Source organism: Dendrobates tinctorius, unplaced genomic scaffold (genome assembly GCF_039654945.1).
Source record: "Dendrobates tinctorius isolate UK_male_01 unplaced genomic scaffold, ASM3965494v1 ptg000001l, whole genome shotgun sequence".
Lineage (NCBI taxonomy): Eukaryota > Metazoa > Chordata > Amphibia > Anura > Dendrobatidae > Dendrobates > Dendrobates tinctorius.
The window spans coordinates 20533411-20546443 of NW_027361669.1; the positions used below are offsets into that span (position 1 = coordinate 20533411).

A 13033-nucleotide genomic window follows, 5' to 3' on the forward strand; every position below is an offset into this window, starting at 1 on the left:
ACAGGAGGAGTGGTACTGTGCTGTGTATATATACAGGACAGGAGGAGTGGTACTGTGCTGTGTATATATACAGGACAGGAGAAGTGGTACTGTGCAGTGTATATATACACAGGGCAGGAGGAGTGGTACTGTACAGTGTATATATACAGGACAGGAGGAGTAGTACTGTGCTGTGTATATATACAGGTCAGGAGGAGGAGTACTGTGCTGTGTATATATACAGGACAGGAGGAGTGGTACTGTGCAGTGTATATATACAGGACAGGAGGAGTGGTACTCTGCAGTGTATATATACACAGGACAGGAGTCGTACTGTGCAGAGAAAATATACAGGGCAGGAGGAGTGGTACTGTGCACTGTATATATACACAGGACAGGAGTAGTAGTACTGTGCAGTGTATATATACAGGATAGGAGTAGTAGTACTGTGCTGTGTATATATACAGGACAGGATGAGTGGTACTGTGCAGTGTATATACACAGGACAGGAGAAGTGGTACTGTGCAATGTATATATACAGGTCAGGAGGAGGAGTACTGTGCAGTGTATATATACACAGGACAGGAGGAGTGGTACTGTGCAGTGTATATATACACAGGGCAGGAGGAGTCGTACTGTGCAGTGTATATACACAGGACAGGAGAAGTGGTACTGTGCAGTGTATATATACACAGGACAGGAGGAGTCGTACTGTGCAGTGTATATATACACAGGACAGGAGGAGTGGTACTGTGCAGTGTATATACACAGGACAGGAGAAGTGGTACTGTGCCGTGTATATATACAGGACAGGAGGAGTCGTACTGTGCAGTGTATATACACAGGACAGGAGGCGTCGTACTGTGCAGTGTGCAGTGTATATACTGTGGTACTGTGCAGTGTATATATACAGGACAGGAGGAATGGTACTGTGCTGTGTATATATACAGGACAGGAGGAGTAGTACTGTGCTGTGTATATATACAGGACAGGAGGAGTGGTACTGTGCAGTGTATATACACAGGACAGGAGGAGTAGTTCTGTGCAGTGTATACATACAGGATAGGAGTAGTAGTACTGTGCTGTGTATATACACAGGACAGGAGGAGTGGTACTGTGCAGTGTATATACACAGGACAGGAGAAGTGTTACTGTGCAGTGTATATATACAGGGCAGGAGGAGTGGTACTGTGCTGTGTATATATACAGGACAGGAGGAGTGGTACTGTGCAGTGTATATACACAGGACAGGAAGAGTGGTACTGTGCAGTGTATATATACAGGTCAGGAGGAGGAGTACTGTGCTGTGTATATATACAGGACAGGAGGAGTGGTACTGTGCAGTGTATACACAGGAAAGGAGTGGTACTGTGCAGTGTATATATACAGGACAGTAGGAGTGGTACTGTGCAGTGTATATACACAGGAGGAGGAGTACTGTGCAGTGTATATATACACAGGACAGGAGGAGTGGTACTGTGCAGTGTATATATACACAGGGCAGGAGGAGTCGTACTGTGCAGTGTATATATACACAGGACAGGAGGAGTGGTACTGTGCAGTGTATATATACAGGACAGGATGAGTAGTACTGTGCAGTGTATATACACAGGACAGGAGAAGTGGTACTGTGCAGTGTATATATACACAGGACAGGAGGAGTCGTACTGTGCAGTGCATATATACACAAGACAGGAGGAGTGGTACTGTGCAGTGTATATACGCAGGACAGGAGAAGTGGTACTGCCGTGTATATATACAGGACAGGAGGCGTCGTACTGTGCAGTGTATATACTGTGGTACTGTGCAGTGCATATATACAGGACAGGAGGAATGGTACTGTGCAGTGTATATATACAGGACAGGATGAGTAGTACTGAGCTGTGTATATATACAGTACAGGAGGAGTGGTACTGTGCAGTGTATATATGCAGGACAGGAGGAGTAGTATTGTGCAGTGTATATATACAGGACAGGAGGAGTGGTACTGTGCAGTGTATATATACAGGTCAGGATGAGTAGTACTGTGCTGTGTATATATACAGGACAGGAGGAGTAATACTGTACAGTGTATATATACAGGACAGGAGGAGTGGTACTTTGCAGTGTTTATATACAGGTCAGGAGGAGTAGTACTGTGCTGTGTATGTGTATATATATATATATATATATATATATATATATATAGGACAGGAGGAGTAGTACTGTGCAGTGTATATACACAGGACAGGAGAAGTGGTACTGTGCAGTATATATATACAGGACAGGAGGAGTCGTACTGTGCAGTGTATATACACAGGACAGGAGGAGTTGTACTGTGCAGTGTATATATACAGGACAGGAGGAGTTGTACTGTGCAGTGTATATACACAGGACAGGAGGAGTTGTACTGTGCAGTGTATATATACAGGTCAGGAGGAGTAGTACTGTGCTGTGTATATATGCAGGACAGGAGTAGTGGTACTGCGCAGTGTATATATACAGGACAGGAGTAGTAGTACTGTGCAGTGTATATATACAGGACAGGAGGAGTGGTACTGTCCAGTGTTTATATACAGGTCAGGAGGAGTAGTACTGTGCTGTGTGTATGTATATATATATATATATATATATATATATATATATATATATAGGACAGGAGGAGTGGTATTGTGCAGTGTATATATACAGGACAGGATATTCATTCTCGTCTCGACTATTGTAACTCTCTTCTAATCGGTCTCCCTCTTACCAAACTCTCCCCTCTCCAATCTGTCTTGAATGCTGCAGCCGGGATCATATTCCTCACCAATCGTTACACCGATGCCTCTACCTTCTGCCAGTCATTACACTGGCTACCCATGCACACCAGAATTCAGTATAAACTTATAAGGCTGGAGTCACACTAAGCTGCGCAAAATACGCTCCGTATTTTACATGCGTAATACGGATGAATCACCACTAAATAGTGGTCCGTAGGTCATCCATAAGCAAGGTGAGGTCGCGTATTTTGCGCATGTGTGTATCCGTATGTAATCCGTATGCAATCCGTATGGCGAGATTTTCTCGCAGCCTTGCAAAATGGACATTTAACGGTTTTGAGGCCTGCAAACAATTTAAATCATTAGCCTGCACCCTATTTAGACACTAAGAAACAGGTGGATGCCTACATTCTGTACATTTGTCACCTTGCTTTCACGAGGTGTGTTGGTGTTCTTTGTGCAGCATGGCAGAGGGTCTGACATTCAATACAACTGAGCAGGTTCTCTTTACCTGGCTTTTGTCACGGCGCTTTGGCCAACCATATCCTGTGATAGTGGATCCGCGGAGGAGGAGACGCATGTGGGTCCATCCACTTTTGAGGCAACGACTCACAAGAGGGCATTTTCACCGCCTCTATTCGTCTCTGCGGGAGCATCCGGAGAAATTTTACCAGTACTGTCGAATGAGCATTTCCACATTTGATCGCCTCTTGGAGACAGTGCGCCCTGGGATCACCTTTCAGGACACTAGGATGCGCAAAGCCATATCTGCAGAGGAGCAACTTCTACTCACAATACGGTATGTACTACACAACCACATTCTCTATGTTCATAATGTGTGTGTTAATTTATGTTTTTTGGCCCTCTTGGACAAAGTTTAATACCCTCATCTTACTCAAAATATGTTTCACCTGACACAGCAGAGTGTTACATGTAATATGTACTGCATATCACTTAGTCATTGTGCCACCAAATATGTGTGTGTTGTTCTCTCTCATTTCCTACCAAGTTTGGTCGGCATGTAACTGATTTTTTTTTACTTTCGCCATTCTAAACTGTGCTCTTTCTGTTGTTCTATAGCTTCCTGTCCACTGCCCTGACTTATGCCACCCTCCACCATGAGTTTCTCATTGGAAAGTCAACCATTTCAGGCATAGTGAGGTCTACATGTGCACAAATCTGGACAAGACTCCATCAGGTGGTCCTACCCGAGCCCAGGATGGAAGACTGGTTAAGGATTTCAAGGGACTTTGAGGATGACTGCCAGTTTCCAAATTGTATTGGGGCCCTGGATGGCAAACATATCAGGGTGCGTAAGCCGCCGAACTCAGGCTCCCAATTCTTCAATTATAAACAATACTTTTCTGTTGTATTGTTGGCTCTGGTAGACCCTCAATACAAGTTTATAATTGTTGACATTGGGGCCTATGGAAGGACGGGAGACTCTAGAGTCTTCAATACTTCCATAATTGGTCGGCGGCTACTCACCAACCAGTTGGATCTACCACCACCACGCCAGCTACCAGGCTCCCCTGACGAATCAGTTCCTTATGTCCTTGTGGCAGATGAGGCCTTTCAGTTATCACGCAATGTCATGAGGCCATATCCCCGGCGCAACCTTGACCACAGGCGCAGAATTTTTAACTTGCGCCTATCACGTGCTAGGCGACTGGTGGAGTGTTCCTTTGGGATTCTTTGTGCCAAATGGCGGGTACTTCAGTCTGCCATTCAGTTGAGTGAGCAAAATGTGAATGAAGTTGTCAAAGCCTGTGTTGTTCTGCATAACTTCACCAGGATTCATGATTGTTCCTCCTCTGATGGTGTTGTGCGTAGGCCGGACAATGTGCGCAGGGTGAGACCACCTATCATCCCTCAACGTAGACCGCTCTCTGGCCTCAAAGTGCGTGATATAGTCACAAATTACTTTATCTCACCTGAGGGGGCAACTTCTTGGCAAGAGAATGCTGTGTCTATGTTATAATTTGTTTCTTTAAAAGTGTGTCTAAATATATATTACTCAAGCCTTTATGATTCTATGACTGTTTCATTGCATTGGTTGGTGTCTGTTATTATGTTGTGAGGGATTGTGAAAAATCACACAGAGACGTTAACTAGAGTAGACAAATTTTTAGTTCTGCCTTTTTTTTTTTTGTTTTGCTTAAAGACAAACATAATTTTGCCATAACACAAATTTGGCAATGGCCAAAATGACCCTTTATGCCTTCTTTAACTTGGTGTAACATTAACATTACAGAAAAAGACTGCAACAAACATTATGCAATAACAACATTGCTGCTTGCCTACATTAACCTTGATTAGGCAACAAAGGGTGAGCTCCATCACCTAAATAAAGTCAATAAGATAACACTCACATTTCCTCATAATGTTATCCAATCATAGAAAGATTCCACCATGACAGGCAAGGCTACCTCACATCTTTCACACAGATATTACCTGTCTGTAGAACAGACAATATTTAAGCATGCTATACTGGAAAGGATGAAAATACAAAACTCACTTGTTAAGACATAGAGAGAGCGTGATATTCTGAATGCTGGTCGCCTCAAATTGTTTTACTAGAGACTGCTAACAACAAAGTTGACTACTTAACTAAAGGCAAGCACGCCTTTCCTATGCGTTAGCAAGTGAATAGTGTATTTTCATCCTTTCATGTAACAGTATAGCGCATTTAAATATTCTCTTTTATACACACATTTAATATCTGTGTGAAAGGCGTGAGGTAGCGTTGCCTGTCATGATGGATTGTTTCATATGTTTGGAAAACATTGTTTAAAAATGTGAGTGTTAAATTATGTTCTAAATGTTGGTGAAGGAGAACACCTGTTTTTTTGTCTAGATTAGAAGCACCAGTTACATGTCACTGGACATCTCCAAACTTTTGAATCATAAATCCTCATATGTAGGGGAAGGGGAACGTGGAGGAACAGCCTGTGGGTGCTGCTGGACATTGTGGGCAACATCGCCCTGTGTGGGGCCATACTGTTGCCCATAATGCTGTAGTTTTCCAGCCTCCTGGGCCTGTTGGTGATACTGGCCAGAGTACTGATGATGGTGAGGGGCTTCTTGTTGGCTATGGTAGGCCCGTGGCTCATACCCACCAACATAGCCAGATCGTCCCCAACCAGGTTGGGACCAGCCTCCAACACTGGGTGGGTACAAGTGGCCATATTGGTGGGGTTGGCTTGAGGAAGACATTTGGGGCTGCGGAATAGAAGGATGGGTAGGGGGAGGAAGGGCTTGAGGTGTTGGCCCACGTATTAGGGGCTGTTCAGACCCTGCTTGAGCATGCATCTGTGTGGATGGTCTCATGCGCATTAAATTTCTTGGTAAGAGCTGCCACCTCTCCAGAAATTCAAACACCTCATATGGGGTATTGGGGGGGGTGCTTGCATCAAGCAGGATCTGAATACATCCCCTAATACGGAGCCTGACCTCACGGGTAAGGGCACGGAGATAAAGGGTGAGGCTACGTGCATAGGCCTCCTCACCATCATCTGTAGTGACTCTGGACAAGTAATTCAGCACCCCTGTGTCCACATTGGTCCTGCTCTCTTGAATGGTGACCTGGCGCCTTCTTCTTATTTGCCGTGATGCTAGAGCAGCCTGTGGGGAGGGCCTGATCTGGGCAGTTGGGCTGCTGCTCAAGTTGCCCGGCTCTTCCAGGATGGGTGAGGTTGCAGCAGCAGACCGTCCTGGTGGTGTGTTGTGTAGGGCAGCCATTGTGTGTTCTGGTGATGCCTCCTCTTCAGCCATCCTTCTTGTAGGGGGAGAAGATGGGCCAGCCACCTCATCCCCTACAGGATCAATAATTGGCTCTGCCTCTGAGGCCGTTCCTCGATCCGTAAGGTTGGATTGAGTTCTGTTATGATATAGAACAGAGGCAAAAATACATCAATATTTTTGTCCCTGTAAAGTATTTGTGTAATGTTTTTGTGTCATGTGGTGTGAGGTATGTACTTACGGTCTCAGAGCCAGAATTGGGGCGAGGAAGTTCAGCCGGTCATAGTATATATATTTGCGCTTTACATGGCCAGCATCCCCACTCCTGGACCGCTGCTGGCGTTCCCGGCGGTACTGGTCCCGGATGCTTCTCCACCGTTTCATCACATCTTCCACTGCAATGTGACAGGAAAGAGTGTCAAAATCACATATTTGAGAGGTCACATTTTCAAACAGTAGTCTAGGCATGGGGCCTTCTGGGGTGTGCGTTCTACCCATGGTGGCATATGTAATTGGGCCGATACCCAGGGTCTCATTAGCTCCACTGAAACTAATTTTATTGGCTAGGAGGATGAGGAGCTTGTGGCCTAACCCCTAATTATGGCTGTGTGAAGCCACGTGTCACATCCTAATGTAACGGCCTCATGAGGCTAAGAAAAGTACATGCACAGGAAGGGGGGGTGCTGATTGTACATTCATTTTATAGCGCGCGCTAAGGTTAATTATATTTTTATGGTTGCACTTACGAATTTTATGCTGCTCATCACGTGGTCTGTCACCAAAGTCATGGTACATCTGGCGACAGATGCGCCTCCATGACGCCTCCTTTCTTGTGCGGTTCGCATAGTTTGCGTCGCGTGGGTCCCATATTTCTGGATGCTCCTGCACCAGCACAATGAGGAGCTCTACATTAATGTATGTGGACGCCATGCTGCTGTACTCTGTGGAGGCTGACTTCCTGGATGTCTGGAGCGGTTTTTTAGCTCATTTGCATGTCTAGGCTTCCTGATGATGGATTGGCCCATTTCCTGTTCACCAGCCAAAAGACCTGCGTATTGCTCGCAGGTCACACGTGTGTTCCGTGTGTAATCCGTATTTTTTGCGCACCCATAGACTTGCATTGGCGTACTACGGGCGTAGTACGCTGACAATCGCAGCATGCTGCGAGTGGCACGCAGCGTAGGATACGGAGGAGAAATATACGCCTGGTGCGAGTGACCCCATAGAGAATCATTTGTCCGTGTCTAATGCGTGCTTTTAGCGCCTCTCACTCTCCCGTATTCCTTGCCAGTGTGACTCCGGCCTTACCCTAACCCACAAAGCCCTCCATGGCTCAGCACCACCCTATATCTCCTCCCTTGTTTCAGTATACCACCCTACCCGCACCCTGCGTTCTGCTGATGACCTGAGGTTAGCATCCTCAATAATCAGAACCTTCCACTCCCGTCTCCAAGACTTTACACGTGCTGCGCCAATTCTTTGGAATGCACTTCCCAGGTCAATACGATTAGTCCCCAATCCCCACAATTTTAAGCGTGCCCTGAAAACGCATTTATTCAGACTGGCCTATCGCCTCAACACATTAGCCTAATCTATCCCTGTGTGGCACAGCCAAAAGTTTCACCATAACCAGGTTCCCCGCATCATGTTCCCACATGCTTTATGCATCCATTAGCCCTCTGCATCTGTACTGTTACACACTTAACATTATGGCTGGTCCATACAATCAGGGCAACTGTTACCACCCACCTTTCGTGTCTACCTCTTTCCTCATAGACTGTAAGCTTGCGAGCAGGGCCCTCATTCCTCTTGGTATCTGTTATGATCTATGTGATTATTGTTATGCTGTAATGTCTATTGTGTGTACAAATCCCCTCTGAAATGTAAAGTGCTGCGGAATATGTCGGCGCTATAGCAATAAAATGTATTATTATTATTATTATATACAGGACAGGAGGAGTGGTACTGTGCAGTGTATATATAAAGGGCAGGAGGAGTGGTACTGTGCAGTGTATATACACAGGACAGGAGAAGTGGTACTGTGCAGTGTATATATACAGGACAGGAGAAGTGGTACTGTGCAGTGTATATATACAGGACAGGAGAAGTGGTACTGTGCTGTGTATATATACACAGGACAGGAGGAGTGGTACTGTGCAGTGTATATATACAGGACAGGATATTCATTCTCGTCTCGACTATTGCAACTCTCTTCTAATCGGTCTCCCTCTTACCAAACTCTCCCCTCTCCAATCTGTCTTGAATGCTGCAGCCAGGATCATATTCCTCACCAATCGTTACACCGATGCCTCTACCTTGTGCCAGTCATTACACTTGGTACCCATCCACTCCAGAATTCAGTATAAACTTATTACCCTCACCCACAAAGCCCTCCATGGCTCAGCACCACCCTACATCTCCTCCCTTGTTTCAGTATATCACCCTACCTGCGCCCTCCGTTCTGCTGATGACCTGAGGTTAGCATCCTCAATAATCAGAACCTCCCACTCCCGTCTCCAAGACTTTACACGTGCTGCGCCAATTCTTTGGAATGCACTTCGCAGGTCAATACGATTAGTCCCCAATCCCCACAATTTTAAGCGTGCCCTGAAAACGCATTTATTCAGACTGGTCTACTGCCTCAACACATTAACCTAATCTATCCCTGTGTGGCACAGCCATAAGTTTTTTACCATAACCAGGTTCCCCGCATCATGTTCCCACATGCTTTATGCATCCATTAGCCCTCTGGATCCGTACTGTTACACACTTAACATTATGGCTGGTCCATACAATCAGGGCAACTGTTACCACCCACCTTTCGTGTCTACCTCTTTCCTCATAGATTGTAAGCTTGCGAGCAGGGCCCTCATTCCTCTTGGTATCTGTTATGATCTATGTGATTATTGTTATGCTGTAATGTCTATTGTCTGTACAAATCCCCTCTGAAATGTAAAGTGCTGCGGAATATGTCGGCGCTATAGAAATAAAATGTATTATTATTATTACTATATACAGGACAGGAGGAGTGGTACTGTGCAGTGTATATACACAGGACAGTTGAAGTGGTACTGTGCAGTGTATATATACACAGGACAGGAGGAGGAGTACTGTGCAGTGTATATATACAGGACAGGAGAAGTGGTACTGTGCAGTGTATATATACAGGACAGGAGAAGTGGCACTGTGCAGTATATACAGTTGTGCTCAAAAGTTTACATACCCCGTCAGAATTTTTGCTTTCTCTGCCTTTTTTCAGAAAAATATGAATGATAACACCAAACCTTTTTCTCCACTCATGGTTAGTGGCTGGGTGAAGCCATTTATTGTGAAACTACTGTTTTCTCTTTTTAAATCATAATGACAAACCAAAACATCCAAATGACCCTGATCAAAAGGTCACATACCCCATTTTTTAATAGAAATAGGTAGTTATGAATGAGGTTCTTTATTTTCTCAGATGGTAAAGCTGCCCACTCTTGACAAAAAGCCTCCAGTTCCTGTAAATTCCTGGGCTTTCTAGCATGAACTGCGCGCTTGAGATCTCCCCAGAGTGGCTCAATGATATTGAGGTCAGCAGACTGAGATGGCCATACACGGGCACACTGATGGTAAAAACGGACAAATGGACCGTACACTGATGACACACTGATGGTAAAAATGGACACGCGGACCATACACTGATGATACACTGATGGTAAAGACCGACACACAGACCATACACTGATGACACACTGATGGTAAAAACGGACACATGGACCATAACGCTGACACACTGATGGTGAAAACGGACACATGGACTGTACACTGACACACTGATGGTAAAAACGGACACATGGACCATACGCTGACACACTGATGGTGAAAACGGACACATGGACCATACACTGACACACTGATGGTAAAAACAGACACATGGACCATACACTGATAGTAAAAACGGATACATGGACGATACACTGATGACACACTGACGGTAAAAACAGACCCATGGACCGTACACTCACCACACACTGATAGTAAAAACGGACACACGGACCATACACTGATAGTAAAAACGGATATATGGACGATACACTGATCACACACTGATAGTAAAAACAGACATATCGACCATACGCTGATGATACACTGATGGTAAAAATGGACACACGGACCATACACTGATGACACACTGATAGTAAAAACGGACACACGGACCATGCACTGATGACACACTGATGGTAAAAACGGACACATGGACCATACACTGATGACGCATTGATGGTAAAAACGGACACATGGACCATACACTGATGACACACTGATGGTAAAAACGGACACATGGACCATACACTGATGACACACTGATGGTAAAAATGGACACATGGACCATACACTGATGACACACTGATGGTAAAAACGGACACATGGACCATACACTGATGACGCATTGATGGTAAAAACGGACACACGGACCATACACTGATGACACACTGATGGTAAAAACGGACACATGTACCATACACTGATGACACACTGATGGTAAAAATGGACACATGGACCATACACTGATGACACTGATGGTAAAAATGGAAAAACGAACAAACAGACCATATAGGGATGACACACTGATGGTAAAATCGGACACACAGATCATCTACAGATGATACCCTGATTCAAAACACTGGTAACACCGGTACCATTTTTCACGTACGTGGTTAAATACGGATGTGTGAATGAGGCCTTATCAACACCATGCTGCAATACCAACGCTCTACAGGATTCAGCAGACCCCCATGATAACAGCAGAGCCCTTTGAGGACTGTATACTGAGCGTCCCCAGAGCGGCATCACGGCCCAGATGATAAGCACATACTAGACAGGGCCAGAATTTTGAATGTATGTATATTTTTATTCCGCCTACAATGCAGAGGGAAAGTTAAGGACAAATAAAGAATATCATGCACACTTGATTGTCCACATTACAGATGATAACGATTCACTCAGAATTCACCTGGACTAGAGATGTATAATTAGTGATGTGGTTTCTGTGGCGATTTTGCCAGGCCAATACTGGGGACAGCCAAGTGCAGATGATCCCCATGTGGAATTGTGGCAGTACAAACTGCAAAATCACAGCGGGCACCCAATGGTCAGAAAGAGCACAAGATGGATTTTTTTTTCCACAAGAAAAAAATTCATGGCGTTTTGTGCTCCAAAGCGTGCATAGGTTTAGGGAGTGGGGAAATGCTTACCAATGGGCACTTCTTCCCCAGGGTGTGAGACACGGGGGACACAGTCACCAGCTACCAACTTGCTTCTAAGATGGGGTTGTCTTCATGAGTTACCGTACTTATATGGAAAATGTTCATTATTATTCTTACTAAATTATATATTTTTTTCTTTGCAGACTATGTTGCAAAAAGAACACCAATAAAGATCTTTACGAAAATTCTGAGGAATTAAAAAATGGCATCATATTAATGAACACAAAGCTATGATGTTATGATCCTTTGTTGTAATCAGAGAGTCTAGTCATTCCTCGTGCTGATTGTTCTGCACCTTTAGGAAAGGTAGCCAGTGACAACATGTCATCAACCGAACATCTTCATATTTCAACACTTCTGAACAGCACAGAGAAGTCTGGGGTCAGCAATGGATCCCGAGCGCTCAGCAGAGACATGAAGAATTGCTGTCTACTAATTTTTATCCAGTTTTTAAGTTTATCATGTATGTAAATTTGCATTGTGTGATTTCTGGTAATAAGTCCTGCCCTTATGGAGTTCTGTTCATTGAGATTATGTTGACATTCCGATATTTTGGACCAGTGTTTACCTGTACCTGGCTACAGAATCCAGAGCGCGGAAGACTACAATTTCCTTATTTTCTTGACTCACATGGACTAAAAGATTATTATTTCTACTATAAGATTATTTTTCTACTATAAAGCCTATATTAGGCTGCAACAAATTGGGACCAAAAATCAGTTCTGTTCATTGAACGATTATCAAACACTTTCTATATAAATAAAACTTGGCAGCCATGTCTGTTGTCTCTTTTCTTGTGTAATGGGATAAACCTACCAATTGATGGTTGCTCAATTAACCCCTGCCAATACAAAGCAAAATGGCAGCCGCTAAGGGGCCTTATTCCCTCATCACCATTGGAATAGGGACATAGCACCCCCAAGAGTCCAAAAATCTCCAGTCACCGAGTGTTCCTGCTACTAAAATCAATTCTCTCTTTCTCCTGACATGATTTACATGTCAGAGGAGAGAGAAATGATGTACCTAAACCTCACCCCCCGCTACCATTGCTATCCCCCGATCCCTACTGCACCGTCCTCCTGCCATCGTCTCCTCTTCCTGAACGAAAAAAATGGGCGCATACACAGTGTGCCCACCGAGTTCTGATGGCCAGCACCTGGTAACAGGAGATATTTTTCCTATTGGTTTCTTTTGATAACTGTGATAGGTCCTATCACAATGATCAAAAGCCAATAAATAGTATGTCATCCCCTTAGATTATTATTTTTTTTTTATTTTATAATTTTTCTTTCTTTCATGCTTTGCCATTGGGGTTCGGATTGG

The 13033-nt window shown here is 44.4% G+C and overlaps 1 protein-coding gene across 2 annotated transcripts in view; it reads left to right on the top strand.

The window, feature by feature from the left end:
* The window catches only part of LOC141085171 (solute carrier family 22 member 4-like), a 121412-nt gene extending 108924 nt beyond the window's left edge, over window positions 1-12488 (top strand). For both annotated transcript variants that reach the window (XM_073570412.1, XM_073570497.1), the window contains one exon: window positions 11854-12488. In XM_073570412.1, coding sequence (XP_073426513.1) covers window positions 11854-11944 — 91 coding nt within the window. In that variant the 3' untranslated portion in view covers window positions 11945-12488. The remainder of the gene's footprint in view (window positions 1-11853) is intronic.
* The last annotated feature ends 545 nt before the right edge of the window (window positions 12489-13033 follow it).